The following is a 20,808-nucleotide window of genomic DNA, read 5'->3' as shown; positions in this document are numbered from 1 at the left end:
TTGTTTTTCAGGTTCTGCCATTTCCATGCTTTCAAATTTTTTCCCCTTTGTTGGCACTGGAAATCCAGGTCCATTTTGAATCTTAATGATTAAAAATAAAAGAAATAATCAATATGATTGGAGACTGAAATGCCATATACAACCTGCCATCTAGGAAGCTTTTCAGAAAAGTATAACCAGTAGAACTCTTGGTATATTGAACCAAAGAAAGAAGAGTTTATCTACTGTCTTTAACCATATGCTATGAATAGAATCTCTTTTAAGCAGATTTATAAAATATTAATGTAATCATATCAAACTGCAGAGTGGCGATTATATCAGTCAAGAGTTATATTTATCCTATATATTTGTTTTTTGTTTGTCTCCATTTATTAGTAGATAGTACATGGAGACAGGCATTTCCTTCTCAGTGGAAGTGGCAGAACTTGTTTCATGGAGTGATGTTTCTGTAATCTGTGGTAAGGTAGAGTTGTGAGTGACAGAGCTATATGAATAGCAATGAGGAAGCAGGCATAACAATAAAAGGAAGACCAATATTTCAGCACGAAGTGAAAATAGATGGGATTGTTTAGTTTGAAGACAATCTTAACATTGGCTCATGCCTGTAATACTAGTTACTCAGGAGGCTGAGATCTGAGGATCAAGATTCAAAGCCAGCCTGGGCACACAAGGACCTGAGACTCTTATCTCCAATTAACCTCCAGAAAATGGGAAGTGGGGCTTGGCTCAAGGGTGGAGTGGTAGCCTTGAGCTGAAGTGCTCAGGGACAATGCCCAAGTCAAGTTCATCTTCCATGGCCCACAAAAATAAAGAAAACAAAAGAAAAATTACCAGTTTATAAAATGAGTGAGATAATGTTCAGAATTTCTCCCAAATCTTCTGCACATAATGTGAAATGTTGCAAAGATCCAAATGGCACTCTGAGATAATGCTTTTTTTCTGCAGCATAGAAAGATATGTCTCCACAACCCAAAGGAAGCCTACTCCCCCTCCTCCCCCACAGCCCTGAGCTTGACTCATAGGAGGCTTGTCACAAATATTTGTAGAATGTGATTGTGAATGTCTGAATCAGTGAATTCACTGGTATGTATTAGTACATTATGAATGGAAAGAAACTTGCCTATCATGACTAGCATGCCAGAGGTTTCCATATAAGCTCTATTCTCTCATCAATTAAATCAAATTATTATTATTTATCCCAGCTTTTTCTTTGCCAGTCCTGGGTCTTGAACTCAGGAAGCCATGGCTTCATGAATGCTAGAGAAGCACTCTAGCACTAGGCCACACTCTTGGCACCTTATCCCAACTTTTGTCAAAAAGGAAATATAAGCATAAAAATATTAAAGAAACTTTCTTCAAGGTCATATAAGTAGAGAGTAGAGATAATATGATCCACAGAAGGAGAGGTCATGTTTGAAAATTTCAAGGTGAAAGGCATGTAAGAAGATAAAGGATACTTTCAGCTGGCTTTCCAATGGGGAGATGCCCAAGCACCTGCTTATCCATCTCTGACCTAGGAACAGGATTCCCTCTTCCTGCAGTTCATTTCTACCTCCTCTAACATTTTACAGCACCAACAAGGAACTTTGTTACCTTTAGGTTACCTTTTACAGGCATTGCCCCTATGACATGTGTGGTAAGCATGGTAAAGTCATTGGGAGTAGAACCTGCCATAGTTAATTTAACAGCCCCTTCATTGCTAGAACTTATTATTTAAAAAGATCTTTCTTTGTTTCGGGCTTGGAGTTTGGCTACTGGTAGAGTGCTTGCCCAGCATGCCCAAAGACCCGGGTTCGATTCCTTGGTACCACATACATAGAAAAAGCCAGAAATGGTGCTGTGGCTCCAGTGGTAGACTGCTAGCTTTGAGGAAAGAAACCCAAGGATAGTGCTCAGGTCCTGAGTTCAAGCCCCAGGACTGGCACGCGCGTGCACACACACACACACACACACACACACAACTTTCTTATTTCTAGAATACTGTATGGGATTCTATACTGAGAGAAGGTAGAGGTAGAGGAAGTAGGAAAAATAAATTTCATTACTTTCCCTCAAATGATTTGTATTTTTATATAGAATCAAAATTAGGCAGCGAAATCACTATTACTATTCGACTCAAGCAAATGAGTCTCCTTCCCCAGGCCCATGCCTCAGCAGGGTTCCATGCTTTAGAAAGGCTATCTCTGTCTTTTTTAAGCCCCTGTAGTACTGAACACTGACCGAATAGGCACCATCATTAGACTGGAGATCCAGTGTTTAGGGAAAGCTTTGCCTGCTTTTGGACCACAAAAAGTACCTTCCTTAAAATTTTGTAAGGGACTGCAGGCATGACTCAGTGTTAGAGCTCTTTAAATGAATGATAATGCCCCATTTGTATGGAAATCAAAAGACTTTTTAAAAATTATAGTAAGTGATATAAGCCAGACCCAAAGAAACATAGGTTTTTGTATGGTTTCCCTTATTTGTAATAATTAAAATGTACCTATAAATCTATTGCTAGTAAACCCAATAGATAGTAAAAGGCAAAAAAAATTAAACTTGGACATGATCAAACGGGACTCTAATCATTCACATAGTGAGACTCAAGAAGCATATTCTTAGGAGAAGATCACAAGGGCTTAGTAGCTATATGTAAATGATGGTATGAAATGATGCTTATCAAAATGAAGTTCACGGAGTGGAAACAGTAGGTTTTTAATTTTACATTTTTGTGGTTCATTTTTCTATTCCTATTTTTCCCTTTTATTGTCATATTTGATTACTATACCCTTTGTCTTGAATGCAAATTTACCTGATTTGGAAAAAGGAAGAGGAGCGCAGCAATGGTGAACCTTTCAGCAGTGATACTCACTAGACAATATATTGTAAATGAACTTTGCAACTTGAGGTGGGGGAAGATCAGGAGGAAAAAACTTGGAGAAAATGAGGGAGCAAGTAGTTAAATCTTTCAAAAGAAATGTATTGGATACCTGACCCTCTATATATCACCTATCCAATAAAAAATTCTTAAGGCCTCTCTAGTGTCCTGGACTAACCAGGGATGGCAGTGTTATGAGTGACGAGTCCCACCCTCAGATCAAATCCCTATCAGCCCCAGTTCGCATTTATCCCCTTTGGAACACTCTCCAATCCTCTTCCCACACATGGAGTCAACTAGATTCTCCAAGAAGCTTCAGGACTCATGCCTGTGGAATCTTCCCGAAGTCTTACTTTCAGAGAAATGGCATGGCAAGCAAATCACTCCAGCTGGCTAAAGTGCTACATCTTTCATGGTATCACAAGCGATTGTGCTGCCAGAATGCTGTTGATGCTGATCTGAAGTGAATCAACTTGTATGCATAGATGAGCCCCCTCTCCCAATTTGTTTGGGTGTCTTTACATTTCCTACAAGAATCTCTGAATGAAACAAAAGTTAGTATAAAATAAGGTAAAATTCCTGTGACCCAGCAATGCCACTCCTTGGCAATTACCCAAATGTCCAGAAGCAAGATCATACTAAACCCACTAGCACAGCAATGTTCATTGCAGCATTATTTACCATAGCTAAGATAATGGAATCAAGCCAGATGCCCTTCAGTAGATGAATGGATCAAGAAGATGTGGTACTTATACACAATGGACTTCTCTGCTGCCATCAGAAAGAAAGACATTACCCCATTCATAAGGAAATGGAAAGACTTGGAAAAAATCATATTAAGTGAAGTAAGCCAGTCCCAAAGGAACATATGCTCTATGGTTTCCCTCATTTGTAATGATTGGTATACATTTAGGATTCTCCTAACAGGGGATCACAGCACATAAGCTGTGTACATAAGGTCATACAGGATGAAACTAAATGAAATGAACTCTAGGTTAATAAAACAAGAGATTTAATTGTGATTGCTGTTCTTAAATGTATCATGTGAAGTTATTTCTTTTCTCTTTTTTTCCATTTATGGTTAATCTCATGAGGTTACTATGCATGAATTTGTATACTGTATACTATATACACTTAATTGTTTATGTGAAATAGATAAGGGAATGGGGAAAACAAGATGACTAGGAGGGGGTAGGGGATGAAAAGGGGGACAAAAACATGAGAAGGGATATCAAGGGCTGGGAGTTTGGCCTAGTGGTAGAATGCTTACCTAGCAAGCAGAAAGACTCAGAGAAGGGATGTCAAGGTTCAAGAAATAATGTACCCACCATCTGAAGAATGTAACTGTAACCCCTCTATATATTATCCCAACAATAAAATGAAATAAAAATAAGATATAATTCCATATCAACAGGTGTAGAAGAGTTTTTAAATGTCAACTATGCATGAACCAGAATTATCTACAAAGGCTTCTTCAAAGAAAGTTAGGTCTTGAAATATGGGGAGAATTCACTAAGGCTCTAATAATTCCAGACAGGAAAAGCAGCATGAACCAAGTTACAGAGAGTAGTTATTTATTGAGATTTTTTGTACTGTGCACTATGCTAAGCACAGAACATTCATCATTTTATTTATTCCTCATAACTCCTTGTAAGGGTAAGAGGTATGAAGCCCGTTTCATAGCAAGAAAATGGAAGTTCATATTGCTAGGTAAATGATGAGGTGAATCCAAGTCTGCCTGATTGCCACAATTGTAGTAGTCTTATTCTGCTCATAACGTCATACTGTATTAGAAAGACAGAAAATGTACAGGGGAAAGCAAGAAACCTTCTCAGACTAGAGCCAGAGATGTGTGTTAGAAATGCACAGAGATAAAATCACTTAACCAAGCACAGTGGACTTATAAAAGATAATGAATGACTAAAATGTGGAATCTTAAATAGGTCCTAGTCAAACAAAACAATAGTCCTAATTTGTAAAGAAAATACATAACTATATTAAGACTTGGAAAGAGTGAGCTTCATGTTTTTTTATTTTTGTTTTTTATTTTATTGTGGGGGTTACAATTACTTTCATCAGGTAGTGTGTACATTACTTCTTGAACATTGTTACCCCTTCCATGTTTTTTTCCTGCTTTCCCTCTCCCCACCCCCTCCCACTCATCTTGTTTTTCCCTTCTCTTCCCTTTTTCAAATATACAAGTAAACATATATACAAAATACCAGGTACCAAAGTCAGATACAGTAACAACATGAGATAAACCAGAAAGAGGAAAAAGAGAGAAAAGATATAACTTCACTTAGTACATTAAGAACAACAATCACAAAGATAAAGCTCTTGTTTCCATATTCTGGAGTTCCTTTCACTTAGCCTCATCCTATATGGCCATATGCACATAGCTTTTCAGCATTTCTTTTAATACTTTGCCTCTTAGGAAGATCTTTGATTTGAAGCTTGTATGACAATATTCTGCTTCCACTTGACCTTACTTGGTATCATTTATTGTTCTTTCCTTTTTTAGACTTTGATCCTGCCCTTGGAATGATGACCGGAATTCCACCAATAACTCCAATGATGCCTGGTTTGGGAATAGTACCTCCACCAATTCCACCAGATATGCCAGTAGTGAAGGAGATCATACACTGCAAAAGCTGCACACTCTTCCCTCCCAACCCAAGTACTGTTTTGCTTTGTCCCACATAAGTCACAATGTTTTGGTGTATAAGAAAGCCTTCCTTTTTAAAAGGATACCCGAGGGCTTCATCTCAAAATAAAAGATACCTCTCAATGGGCACAGCTGAATTTTATGCACAGAATAGATTTCTATTTTCTGGTGGCAGTACAAGTGAGTAATATATTTGTAATACTGTCTGGTAAGGAATTCAAGTGTATTAGTACACTAAGTATGTGACACAAAATTGCTCAATGCTATCATTTTTAGTCCTCCACTTTCATAACTGGCCACAATGCTGGTGATAACAAAGATTTGATATGGACTGAGCCCATATGAAACATGTGAGAAAATGCATTTGATGCTAAGAACTCCCTATGGCTATCAACTAGTTATACATCACTTCAACTACTGTTACTCAGTGTATCCACAGCAGTTTGACTTACTGAAAAGGTGAAAAGGAATGCTGAGCCAGGCGCTGGTGGCTCATGCCTATAATCCTAGCTACTCAGGAGGCTGATATCTGAGAGTCACAGTTCAAACCCAGCCCAGGCATTAAAGAATGTGAGACTCTTATCTCCAATTAACTACCAGAAAAACTGGAAGTGGCGCTATAACTCAAGTGATAGGGTGCTAGCATTGAGCTAAAAGCTCAGGGTCAGTGCCCAGGCCCAGAGTTCAAGCCCTGCAATGGGAAAAAAAAGTAAAGAAAAAGAAGAATGTTAAGAGACTAAGCCAAACTACTGATAGTCTTCTTAGTAAATCATAAGCTTTTCCTCGGAGTCAATTTCAAATATCTGTAGATTGAATGGCAGTGTTTCAGTTGAAGTGTGCCAGCAATACTTCAACTGATCCACTTGAGATTTTATTTTTTTTCTTTTTTTTTTTTTGCCAGTCCTGGGCTTGAGCTCAGGGCCTGAGCACCGTCCTTGGACTTTCTCAAGGCTAGAGCTCTACCACTTGAGCTTCAGCACCACTTCCGGCTTTTTTCTATGTATGTGGTACCACGGAATCGAACCCGGGTCTTCGTGCATGCTAGGCAAGCACTTTAACCACTAGGCCAAACTCCCGGACCCCACTTGAGATTTTATATATTTCAAATGATCAAGAGCTACTCATAAACATGATCCAAAGTTCATCCATGCCCTTTATATAGTCAACATTGATTGATCAGATCCTCTAGCCCCTTTTTTTTCTAGTGAGATCTTCAGGCATGCATTCTTGTTTGGAACTGGATTTTACACAGGGTACATCCTTGCAAAGCATTAGGAAAACAAGCAGACCTATATCTCAGAGTACTGTTTCTGGAGAAGATGTGCATATCAGAAGAGAAGGAATAGAGAATAGTATTCTATTGTGGGTATTATTTGACCTCTCAAATTGCCATTCCTGGATTTATGCTTAGTGTGTAAAATCAATGAGTAATACTCTTACTTTCTTGTGTCTTACTCCAAGTTTTATCGTCTTTCTCCCAGTGTATTGCTTTTGGATTAGGGAAAGATATACATCTGTGGTAGGACTTTTTCATGTCAAAAGCTATGAATTAAGGCATTGTCAGTGTTAAAAATTTATGCCCTTTTATGCCGAGCGAGCACGGTGGCTTATGCCTATAATCCTAGCTACTCAGGAGGTAGAGATATGAGTGTCAAGGTTCAAAGCCAGCTTGGGCACAAAATGATCTGAGACTCTTATCTACAGCTAGCTTCTAGAAAAAACAGGAAGTGGAACTTGGCTCAAGGGTAGGGTGGTAGCCTTGAACTGAAAAGCTCAGGGAGAGCACACAAGCTGAGTTCAAGCCCCATGAACCACAAAAAATTCCCCTTTTATGAAAAGGTAAAATCCTACTGATTTTCCTTCATATATTTCATAATCAGCCTGTATTTGGCTTTCATTGCTAAGTCTACACTAACGGGATGTCTGCTAACATGTAATGTCCAGGTTGGGTGAAATAGATGTTTGTAAGAATGTCCAATTTCTAGATTTCAAAAGTGTAACACAGACGCATTGTTTATAACTGTGATACATAGACACATTGTTAAGCAGATTTTGAATACCTGTCAAAATCCATGGCTTAAAAGATTGTAACTTCGTAAACTACAGTATAGTTAAAGAAATAAGCTGAAATCTCTCAAATATATTTCGTTGTTCTCTGCTTCTCCGTGCAGGCATGCCTTCTCAGTCTGGAATTGGAAGGGCAACAGAGTAAGAGGAAAACTTTGTACCCTCGCAGCTCAGTTCTTTATTTCTTCATCTTTTTAATAATGCTGACAGGGCCATTAGTGCCAGTAAATGGGTTGCTTCTGGGAAGGCACTGGCTCTGGAACTGAGTTAAAAAATAATACTCCTGACAAAGCTTAAAAAAGACTAATGCTCTATTTGCTTTTTACATCTGTATTTTGTTACAAGGGGGCTTGTATTAATTAGGTGGAGAAATCCCGAACAGAGGCATCTCCCTTAGTTCTTTGCTGAAAGCAAGGGGCAGGGGAAGTGCCACTTTTTTGAACAGTGTCAAGGCTTTTCTGTGAAGGTGAGATAGGAAGGGCAGAGTAAGATGAGCAGAGCAAGGAGTTGGGGCTAAACCCGTCCCTTCCCCCAGACTGCAGCAATGCCTAATAAGGGTTTTGCCGTGTTCTCTTGCACTTTACTCCAAAGTTCCTCGCAGTAATATGGTCTTATAATTCAGAGATTCTTACAATCTTTGTCCTTCGTTCAGTCTCCTCCTCTTCTTTATCCATTAGAAACTATTAATTTATTCCCCTCTGTTGCACCTGACACAGCATTTAAACACATATATAGAGAGAACTATATAATTGTCCAGGGGTTCTCATTGCTTACAAATTCATAGTCCATCTCCTGACCTCAAAAGACCTTTCATGGCTATACTTCATGTGATTATCCCCAACCTATCATTTCTACTCTACATGCACATACCTGCCCTGACCTTATTCTTTATATGTCCCTCCACCCCAGCTCAAGTGTACTCTCTTCTGGAATATTTATGCTTGGAAGATACTGAAATTAATTGTATGATGAATTATTCTAATACTTTTTCGTGTAAATAGCAGATGCTAAATCACACAAATGCTTCCCTAGTCCTTATATTACCATTTCACTCTAATATGTTCACTACTATTAACCCCTTTATCTTTTTTTGAATTTTATTTTATTTTTAATTTTATTTTATTGGTGGGGTGATGTACAGAGGGGTTGCAGTTACATTCATAAGGTAGTGGGTATGTTACTTCTTTTTTTTCTGGTCCTGCAGCTTGAACACAAGGCCTGGGCTCTGTCCCTGAGCCTCTCTGTACTCAAGGCTAGTGCTATACCATTTGAACCACAAGACTACTGTAGACTTTCCCTGACTGGTTTATTGGAGATAAGAGTTTCATTGGTTTTAAACTGCAATCCTCAGATCTCACCCTCCTGAGTAGCTAGGATTACAGGTGTGAGCTACCCATACCAGGTTTCCTTTAGCTTTTATGAGACTTAAGTCAGTTGAAAGGGTAAGGATGACTGAGACCACTCAAAGAGATTGTGCAAATAAAGAACAAAACCAAATACCACATCTGGGGAATCCCAACATTTCAAACTATAAAGAAATAGAGATTTGCATTTCTGTACACTTGTTTGTCACAGAAGACTATGTAGTTATTTCTGGTTCTATAGTCTTCTGTCTTAAATATCTTTCTTTGATGCTTTTTCTCCTGTGTCTCTATCAATGTACCCTTTGTTTAGAAGCACTAATTATCTTGATCTAATAATGCTAATCTAGTGGTCAATTTTCAGTTCTATTTCAAATCAACCTAATCACAGTCAATAACACAGCTGAATACTCTCTACTTCTGGTTATACTTCCTTCATTTGCCTTCCAGGACCCCATATTATGGGTTTTCCTTTTCACCCACTGCTTGTTCCTTTCAGGTCTCCTTTTGATAACCTCCTGCTCTCTCTGACTTCTTTTCATTGGAGTCACTGCTCAGTTCTTAGGCTTTTATCTACATTAATATCTTTTATAGTCTCATCCAGTCTCATAGCTTAGAAGCTATATTCAAATGATAGCCATAACCTCTCTGATCTAGATTAGGCAAAAGTAGACCATACTGGAGTGAATCTGACCAGTACCAGTCTCCTAAAATTAAATAGTGAATGAATGCCTCTTTATCTTGGAAGTAACATCCTCTATTTCCCAGGTTTTAAGATATGGCAGAAGAAAGCTTTATTTGTTCACAGAGTACCTATCAGATTTTTACTGAATTCCCAATTATCACTTAACTTTGGTGAGAGAAGAGGCCAGCACCATCTTTCCAGTGAAGTTAGTTTTGCCATAATTTCTCTCTAGCTACTATACCTCCTGTGTGGAGAGGTTACATTTTGAGTCAGTTGGAAATAACAGTGAATGGGGAATAAATGATGGAATAGCATCTTCTATCTGTATGTATGCATTTGGGAAAATGCCAGAAGTTAGAAAAGATCTTTTTTTTTCTATTTTGGCATGCAAAAATAGGTAGCTCACAGGGCTGATTTTATTTTAAAAAGAAATTAAAATTTGTAAATTGGGCATTAATACAAATTTTCCAGCCTTCTGATGACTTCCAGTCAGTTTAGATTACATTAAAATGCATCTGACCCCTGCTGATTTTCTAAGGGGCTTCAACCATGGACTGTCTAATAAATGAGCTCAGAGACTTTGCATTGTATTAATTCTAGGAAACCAGCTGAGTGACAGTGACGCTTATTTGAAAAACAAGATGCAAGTGATTTCTTGGTCCTCTGTGCTGCTCCTTCCTTCCTTTCTCAAAGATCAGCAGTATCTCTGATCCTAATAGCTATCATCTCAATACAACTCCTCATAATAAAAGTAATTAGAATTGCTGAAAGCTATTCCTTTTCCATTCCATAGACTAGTTATCCCTCTTTTTTCTGGCAGTATTGGGGTTTGGATTCACAGCTTTTTACTTGCTATGCAGATACTGTGTACTGCTTCCCTGACTCTTGTTATTTTGCAAATATCTTACCCATTTGTGCTTCCTGCATATCTAGGATGACAGGTGCACACCACCACACACAGCTTTTATCAGTTGAAATGTGATCCTGTGAAAGTTTGCCTAGACTATCCTTGAAACTAAACCCTCCCAATCTCCCATTTCCTGAGTACCGTACGCTTGCAAACGTGAACCAGCACACCCAGCATACTGCCAGGTATCTTGAGTAAAGTTTTCTTGGATACTATCCTGCTGGTGATTGAGACACTCACTACAGGGCTAAGCATGTTACCTGATAAATAGATGGAAGTTTAAATTTACTCTCCTGTAGGTTTATCATTTCTGTGCCCTGATAACTATATCCATGAAATTAGAAAATCAGGCACAAAGAAGAAAGCCCATTGAGCAATGAATTAAGGGATAGATACTATCCATTAAGGAAAATGGTACAGTCCAGGGCCTTGCTTGGTAGCACCCACTTAAATCTTAGCAAGTGCTGTCAGAGGCTTTTTACATTTACCCAAGGAAAATAAATAAATCCTTGACATTGCTCTTAGTGGATTTTATGCCCCTTAAGTTATCAAACAGTTACCATGGAAGAATCTCTGCATTGAAAAGGGTGATGAGTTCATCACAGATTTTTGAACTCCTAAATGCACTCAATGAAAAGAGCCTTTATGTTTTCATGTAACTGCCATAGTTACATGTAACTATGTGTCACTCCACATTCCTTAGTCTTTCAATGAGCCTAAAAACAGTCACCAACAAACTCAAATAATATGAAAGGATGCTGTGATAATGTTTTTGCTTTATAAGAAAACTGTTATTATTTTTTATTAACACAAGGGCTTAAACTCAAGACGCACACTCTTGCTTAACTTTTTCACTCATGTCGACAACTTACCATTTGAGCCATATTGCCAACCCAGCTTGTTTGCTAGTAAATTGGAGATGGGATCACACAGACTTTTCAAACTACTATCCTCAAATCTCAGCCTCCTAAATAACTAGCATTATAGGCATGAACCATCAGCTCCTGGCTCACAAGTATTCTTTTCAACCCTTTTAAAAGTAAATATCACCCAAGCTATGGACATGCTAATGGAAATCTAAACATAACTATATAGAAATAAAAACCTATGACTCTATAGACATGTTTTATTTCATAAATTAATATGTTTCCATGACATACAAACCCTTAACCTAATTGTGATTAAGTTCTAAATACTAAGTCCCAGTGATTGTAAATAGAGATTCCCTCCTTGAACACTTATATGTTAAACTTGTCATTTAAAATATGATGTAAAAATCAACATTAATAAATTCTTTAAAAAAGGTAAATATCGAAGCCTAGCACTGTTGGTTCACACCTGTAATACGAGCTCCTCCGGAGGCTGAGATTTAAGGATCGCAGTTCAGAGCAAGGAAAGTCCATTAACTCTAAAGTTGTGACTCCAGTGGTAGAGTGCTGACCTTGAGTGAGAAAAAAAAGAATATCTGGGACAGTACCAGGTCCTTGGTTCAAGCCATAGGACTGGCACACACGCACACACACAAGCACGTGCACACACGCGCGCACACACACACACACACACACACACACACACATGCATGCATGCATTCACACACACATACACAAATAAATGTCAGAAGACATTTTATTTTTAAATTGGACTTTATTTTGAAAGCTTCTCGTTTGACAATATACCTCTATATAAATGCACTTAAATATCCTTTGTCTATATTCTATATATACACTGTCTAGTATGTATATACAGGTCATGATCAAAGTATGGATATCTTCATAGGTTATTCCCTCTTAACTCCAGCCTTGTCTAAAGATCTGAATAAAGCAAAGAAGCTGAGACTTCAGAAATCCAGGTTTAGTGACATTTGTTAGGGTTTCATAATTAGGGCATCTGTATTTTATAGTACTTAAATAATAACCCTGTAATGACTATTCATGAGGCCCTATCAAAGATTTAGCATTGCACTGTTTGGAATTTGGACTTAATTATAATATTAAATATCCTATAAAAACCTATTGTATGGTATGGAATAATATTCCTGTTTTAAAGATAACAAAAAGGGTTTTGAGAGGGTATATATTTTTCCAAGATCATATAGGTATTGAGTAATGAAGATATAAAGCCAGATTTTTCTACAAGTTTATATTCTTTCCTTTCTTTGTTTCACTGAAACAAAGCTGTTCCTCCACAATATCAGACTTAGTCTAAGTGCTTTTCAATTCTAGATACATATTAGAACTGCCTGAAACTTTAAAAACAATTTTTTAAACCGAATGCACAGAATGCACTGATTGAATCAGAGTCCTTGAGGGTAAGTCCTAGACATTGTTTAACTTCCAAGTTAATTCTAATGTGCTAACAGAGTTAAAAATAACTGCAAGTGTGATGGGCTAGAATTCCTTACAATTCTTCAAAGCATAAAAGCATACACCTCAAGTGATGCTAGACCTCATAGTTACCCTTTTGGCTAAAGCTACTACTTCACTAAGTAGCCATGGCTAGGACATTTCCGATTTTTACTCACTAGATTTTTTATCTTTCCCCTTAAAACTCTTCTAGGGAACAAAATATTGATAAAGTTGTCCCTTCAAATGACAGACTTTAAAAATTCATAAGGTTTTTAAGGCCTCTCCATCTCATTACCCCCTTTATTCACTGAATAGAGACAAAGGGGACAGCATGAGAAACCAATTATTCCTAGACACAACAATAAAATAGACAGCAACAGCAAGATGAGAAAGCTGCAAATGCTGATACTAAAGGATGTCCCAAATCAGTAGCTTGCCAACTTGGATCAGAGTCAGATGGGGACTTTGGCCTAATCTGTGAGCAAGACTCATTTATTTTTGCATGTGAGCTATAATCACTGTTTGGTTGAACTCTCCAAATCTTGATTTGGAACAATTATTGTTAAAGGTGAATGGAAAGAATGGATTACACAAGATAAACCCTTACACATCCAAAACCAAGTCTAGGAAAAAATCTATTAACATCATTCTTTATTCTATTGGACTACAACCTATAGGATTTTGCTTAGAAAATCCTTGGACCCATATAAATAGTAATAAGGAGTCAACAGATACAACAGGCCTTAAATATAAGAAGAGTGAATAAACGACATATTTTAAGTTGGTTTTTAATGACTCTGTCTAAATTTATCTCACTTTAGTTCATAATTTCCCAGATGAAAATATTCTCTTCTGTCTTTCAGCCTTCTCTCTAAATGTCGCAAAAATGAACTTTGGATCATACCTCTGCAGCAAGGAATTTAAGGAAGTGATCACTTGTATTTAAAATAATGCCTAAAAATATAAAAAGGATACTCTGTACTCTGATATGTTTAATCAAATCATTCTGATAACTTTAAAAATGTTTGTAAACATTGACCCAATCCCTGCCAAATTAGCCCTGTTCTTCGTTCTTCCAATAAGTATGCAGAAGGAATATGGTAACTACCATTTGAATTAAACAAACCTCTGATCAGGAATTCTAATTCTGAGCATTCCTAAAAGTGAAGGTTTCAATTGAATGACATTCCCCCCCACCATGTGTTCTTCGTAAAAATGACTCCAAATTTGACATAGCTGTCTTATTACAGCAAAGGAAAGGAACAAAACTAAAGTCTGCATAGGACAGATACAATAGGCCTAGGTCTTCTATACATCATCACCAAACTACTGAATAAAATGACTTTCAGATTTATTCAGTCAATTTTCTATAGTAGAGATAAGTGTTATAAAGGTCAAAGTTGGTTGGGACAATGTGGCTGTCTCCCCAAAACAGTTGGTTTTAAGAAGGTCTATATCAAACAATCATTTTAATTTGAAATGCTTTTGTCCTTATACTTAGATCTCCCACCTCCTGCCACCCGAGAAAGACCACCAGGATGCAAAACAGTATTTGTGGGTGGCCTGCCTGAAAATGGGACAGAGCAGATCATTGTGGAAGTATTTGAACAGTGCGGAGAGATCATCGCTATCCGGAAGAGCAAAAAGAACTTCTGTCACATTCGTTTTGCTGAGGAGTATATGGTGGACAAAGCCCTTTATCTGTCAGGTAGGTGATTTCATATGAGAATGGTGTCCACCAAGAACAATTCACAGACTGGAGATTTGAGTATTTGTATCTATAGCAGCTATCGTATAGGAGTAATGTTATCCCCTTTTGCCTTAAGAGATGGAAGGTATGTGTTGTCTTCCACCATCCTCTAAAGCCCTCAGTATCCTCCAGCTATGTATAGGGTAATTTCATAGTGTTTACCAGTGGCCTTTAAAGGACCTGACTCTGCTCTATACCTCTCAATGTCATCTTAGAATTATTATACATGTCATGTCCCAAGTACACTGAACAATTTTTGCTCCCACAATGGACCATGGTGTTTTATGCCTTCCTCTCTGACAGGAAATACCTTTCTCACTCCCACCCACCACACAGACACCTTTATACCTTAACACAGAATATTACCTCCTCTAGAAATCTTTCTCTGATTTGTCTTGTTTAAGTACCCCTTCTTGAGTACTCTCAAAGCACTCAATGCTTCCTTCTAACATGAAATCTATTACACCATGTGGGGACTGGCTCTTCCCACATCCCTCTCTTCACTGGACTGTGAACTCCTTAAGAGCAATACTGTCTTATTTACCACTGAATCATCAGTACCCAGAATGTATCTGGCACAAAAGTAGTCACAGAAATGTCTTAATCCATTTTCTTTTGGGAGAATAAAATAACCTGAGGCTAGATAGCTTATAAAGAATAGAAGTCTGGGAGATAATAAGAGAGCAGAAGACACTGTATGAAAGGAAATGTACTTATTACTAATTCATGTCTTTGTAATCCCTCTGTACATTACCTCTATAATAACAATAAAGTAAATTAATATTAAAAAAGTATAGAAGTTTATTTTGCTCACTATTCTTGAGCCTGGAAGTCCCAAGAGCATGGCACTAGCATCTACTTAGCTGATGAGAACCTTCTCACTACATTATAAAATGACAGATGTTCATATGGGAAGTTCACATATAGGACATCAGAGACAAGGGGTTGTCACTGTCATAAAGTAAAGCTCCCTTTGGCTTTGAACTGCTTTGAAGAAAAGTTACATAATTTCTCTTATACTTATTTTGAGTTGATGATCTTTATAGAGTGGTGGATAAATATGCTAGAAGAAAGAAGACAGAATAGTTAGGGAATAGTATTACCTTTTCAGCTAAGAACAATGTTTTAAAAGAATTGAGTTCCAGTGGTAGTTATTTTATGGTAACAGCACCTTCATTCAATAATAGGTATTTAATAATCTTCTCTTTTATATAAATTATTGTGCTAGATGCTATGCAGACTAGAAAAATGAGTAAAGGTTAGTTCTTCCCTTTAACAAAGTTAAGGCTTCATATTCAGCCAGGCAGTCATTTATTAAACAAACATTTATTCAACACTAAGCATTACTTAAGACACTGATAAGACAGACTGTTGATGCCAACACTGATTAAGCTACGTGCTTGTGGCTGACACCTGCAATCCCACCTACTCAGGAGGCTGAGATCTGAGGATCACTGTTCAAAGCCAGCCTAGGCAAGAAAGTCCATGAGATTCATATCTCTAATTACTCACCAAAAAGCCAGAAGTGGAGCTGCCTTCCAAGTAGCAAGAGTGCTAGCACTGAGCAAAAAAAGTTCAGGAATAGCACCCAGGCCCTGAGTTGAAGCCCCAGTACCAGCACAAAATCATCATCATCATCATCATCATCATCATCATCATCATCATCATCATCACAGTAATAATAATACATCTATGCGTGCCATGGAGAGGAAACAAGTAAAAGGAAATACAGGGAATGCAGATATTTCTGACTCCAGAAAGGTATCACTTGCACTAGGGAAAAGGCATTTTCATTTAGACAGTGGGGCCAAGAAACAGCATGAGTGAAGTTACAGAGGTGGAAACCTTTGGCAAACATTGAGGAAATGGTGAGCAGTGGCTTGTGTACTAAGCAGGCATGATGGGGGAGGGAAAATAGCAGTTGTTAATACACTGTGGCAGCTTTAACAGTTGAGTCTTTCCTTCTTAGGTAATAGGGAATTGCTGAAAATTTTGAACAGGAACAGTGATTGTTTCTGAAAGATTAATCTGTCAGCTCTGTGTAAAAATGGGTTCAAGGAGAGGAGGTCAATTAGAAGCTTGTTGGAATAGGCCAGGGAAAAGGTAACAGGGATTTGCAAATGTAGCCTAGTAGCAGGGAAGGAGAGGAGGAGGTAGATGCCGCAGACTCTTATTACAGTCGTTAAGTGCCGTAGAATCTACCAAAGATTAGAAAGCACTTAGCAACAATAATAGAGAATTGCACAATAGACTATTCTAATAAGATTGTAAAGGTCTCAAAAAGCCCTAAATAGTTACACATAATAGAAAACAAGCTGCTCAGAAGGCACCCATATAAACATCCCTGAAATCAGCTCTTAAGAACTACCTCATAGAAAAATTCCTATGGCTTCCAACGGAAATGGGAAGGCAATCAGTGTTGTGAAAATAACTAAATTTTTCCCTTTAAATAGGAACCTCCTCTAAAAGTTCATAAGGACTAGAGGGTCCTAGATGAGATTATTTTTCTTTTATCTCATAAACTGGTAAAAACAAACAAGCAAAAATATCTTATAAAACATGCTAGGAAAACAGAAAAATGACATTTTTCTTGTAGATGAAACACCTTTAGGGGCTGGCATTTTATAAAACACACACTCCCCATACCGTTTTAGCATCTTTAGTGTGGATTACAGAGAGCCTTTATAATGGCTTTTCTTTTTTTTTTTTCTTTTTTGCCAGTCCTGGGGCTTGAACTCAGGGCGTGGGCACTGTCCTTGAGCTTTCTCAAGGCTAGCGCTCTACCACTTAAGCCACAGCACCACTTCCAACCCTTTCTGTTTATATGGTACTAAGAAATCAAACCCAGGAATTAGTACTTACTTGGCAAGCACTCTACCAGTAGGCCCAACTCCTGGTCCTAATGGCTTCTCTTGATTCTCTCTACAATCTTGAGTGAACAGGCCAAGCAAACATTTATTGCTCCCTTTTTCTAATGGATCACATAATCAGATAAAATGAATGAGTATTCAATTTCATTGCAGACCTCAGAGGGTCCTAGAAGAATTTGTTCATGAAATGTGTTTATACTTAACCTTTTTCTAAAAAGAATATATGATACGCTTCGTGTCACTGGGCATTATCCTTTTATAGTAGCTATATAAAATGTATGATAGCTATATATAATTGATATACAATGACTTTCATATTTTTTAAAAATGAAATTATACAGCTGTGAAACCTTCAGCAATAAAAATGATCATACTTACCACCCCCAAAAGCTTCCATAATACACCTTTTCTAATCCTTGCCCCTTCCCCTCCTCACTTCCTTCCAAGCATCCACTTACCTGTTCTTTGTCAGATTGGTATGCATTTATTATGCATATATTATGTATGCTCTTCCTTCCTTTGTATAGATGAAGCTTGACATTTGGTCTCAATTTCCCTATACCTAAATTTCCTTTAACAGTTTTCATCGTACAAGTCACCTCCTGATGAACTCTTTCAGCATTCATAACTTCTAAAAAGTATGAATCCCAGCTGAGCACTGTGATCCTTGCTACTTAGGAGGCTGAGATAGGAAGATCTCAGTTCAAAGCCAGCCCGGGCACAAAAGTCCGTGAAACTCTTATCTCCAGTTATCCACCAGAAACCTAGAACAAGCACTGATGCTCAAGTGATAGAGTAGTAGCCTTGAACTAAAGAACTCTAGGACAGGGCCCAGGTGCAGAGTTTAAGCCCTATGACCAACAAAAAGGGAAAAAAAAGCTCACACTCAGGGGGATTATGAAGATTCAAAGCTAGCCTAGGCTATATAGCAAGACCTTATCCCAATAATCTTTTTTCACTTCTGCACACTTTTTGGAAGGTGTTTTATTTTTCAAGATACAGCTTTCCAAGTAGATACTTGTTTTTTCTCTCCTCTCAGATATAGTTCTGCTATCTTATTGCTTACATTGCTGCCCACAATAAATATGATAGTATCATTAATTTTGTTTCAATGTACATAGTGTGTCTTATATATAGCTGCTTTTAAGATATTATCTTTATTACTGATGTTGAACAATTCAATTATGAGGTTCCTAGGTGTAATTGCCTTCATTTTGTTTTTGTGCTTGAAATTCTTTGGATTTCTTATATGTACCTGAGGGCTTTGAACAAATTTGAATTTTTTTTCCCGTATTGAAGCAGATTTTTTTTCTTTCCCTTTTCCCCTGTCTTTTAGAGCTCCACTTAGGCATCCATTAGGCCTTTTAACATTGTCTTACAGCTCACTGGTGCTCAGATGTTTTTGTTCCATATTTTTTCCTCTTTGTATTTCATTTTGGATAGTTTCTATTGCTCTCTGTTAAAGTGCTTTTTTTCTTTCTTTTACAATGTCTGATTTGCCATTTGTCCTACCCAATGATTTTTCCCAACTTTGACATTGTAGTTTAAGCCTTCAATTTAATTTTTACTCTTTTGTATATTTTTGTATTTCTGCTTAATATGTTCAGTCTTTGCTCTAGCTGCTGAATCATATAGGAACCTCACAGTTTAGATGTTGTATTTGGCTAATTATGTTTTATGTACCACGTCTGAGTCTATTTTGTTTTTTTTAAGTTTTAATTATGGGGTATATTTCCATATTTCTTTGTATAAAAATATTTTATAGATATCAGATATTGTAAATTTTACCTTACTTGGAGACATAAATTTTTTTATTTTTTTTCCTTTTATTGTTTTTTTAAATATTTTTATTGTATTTAATAAAAGGGTTACATGATATTTTCCAGATAGAAGGTGCATTAATTCACATACATTGATACCCTTCCAAATGTCTTGATCCCCATTACCCTCCCCCCCACCCCCCTCTTGGTTTTCCCCCCTTCCCTGTCCAATTTCAAGTAACCAAATACAAAGGAGACATAAATTTTTATTGTATGAATATTCTTAAGTTTTGTTCTGATATGAAGTAACTTGAGAAAATGTTGGGCCTTTCTGGTGTGTGTGTGTGTGTGTGTGTGTGTGTGTGTGTGTGTGTGTGTGTGTGTGTGTGTGTGTCCTCATTACCAAGATTTAAAATCAGGGCTTGGACTCTGTCTCAAACTTTTCACTCAAGACTGGTGCTGTACAGCTTGTGCCACATCTCCACTTCTGGCTTTTTGCCGATTACTTTTAGCTAAGCCTCACAGACTTTATTGCCCCATCTAACTTCAAACTGTGATACTCAGATCTCAGCTTCCTGAGTAGCTAGGAGTCATGGTACAAGCCACCAGTGCCCAACTATTAGTTTTTATGCAGTATTCTGCAGGACCATAAAAGGTCTGGTGCTATTTTTTCTCCATTATTTATGTAAAAACCTTATCCAATTGGCCAGTACTTTGTGAAGTGTGAGATGCTTTTATCTGCTATGAGTAGTAGAGAAAAGAGCTATTTCCAATCCTGTGTTAGGTTCAGAGAGTGTTACGTTTTAAAATCAAGTGTTTTCCACTTGTCTGCTCTGCAGACAGCAATACTCATCTAAATAATCATGGATGACCTTCTGCAAATCTCTGAACTTCTTCCTCTGAATCTTCTTTCTGGCATACTGATTTATAAGCTTCATTTGCTATAATATCCCTAGACTCCAAGTTTAATGTCAGTTTAGGTAGATTACCATGCCCTACCTGAATGCTAAGACCTCTCAACAGTAACCTCATTTGGTTCTTATTTGTCATTGATTACTGTCTTCATTGTCTGATATCCAGTATCTTTAAGAAAATCTTTTTTCACAAATTTCATCCATATTTTTAGATTAGTTTTTTTAAGGAAGAAGTAAAATTTAACTCTTATTAAATTTGTCTTAGCCAAGAACAAACATGTATTTTGAGTATAATTCTAGAGAATAGAGGAAAGCACAATCAATTTTAAGCCTAAGGACCTAAATTCAAGTTTTGAATCTTCTACCATTTGATATTTCTTTGGCCCAGAGCAAGTTACTTAACCTCTCAAATCACTCTAATCATTTTTTTTTCTTTCAAAAATGTTTCCCCTGCAAGCTTGTACTGAGAATGACATGAGATAAATGTTTGTGTGAGTATCTAGCTCAGCTCCTGAACCTTTAGTACTTGGCAGCATTTTTGTTTTTTTTTATTTTTGGGTTTTTTTTAACTTTTTGCAAAGAGACTTGGCTTGGGTAGTATATTTGGCACAAAATATAGAGATAAAC

The 20,808-nt window shown here is 37.3% G+C and overlaps 1 protein-coding gene across 2 annotated transcripts in view; it reads left to right on the top strand.

Moving 5' to 3' along the window:
- Positions 1-20,808, top strand: part of Enox2 (ecto-NOX disulfide-thiol exchanger 2) — a 295,300-nt gene that overhangs the window by 224,983 nt on the left and 49,509 nt on the right. For both annotated transcript variants that reach the window (XM_090327019.1, XM_090327020.1), the window contains exons 4-5: positions 5,379-5,534; positions 14,389-14,595. In XM_090327019.1, coding sequence (XP_090183145.1) covers positions 5,379-5,534; positions 14,389-14,595 — 363 coding nt within the window. The remainder of the gene's footprint in view (positions 1-5,378; positions 5,535-14,388; positions 14,596-20,808) is intronic.

This window comes from Megascapheus bottae, chromosome X (genome assembly GCF_031878675.1).
Source record: "Megascapheus bottae isolate mThoBot1 chromosome X, mThoBot2.hap1, whole genome shotgun sequence".
NCBI lineage: Eukaryota > Metazoa > Chordata > Mammalia > Rodentia > Geomyidae > Megascapheus > Megascapheus bottae.
This window is presented reverse-complemented; position numbering and strand designations above follow the sequence as displayed.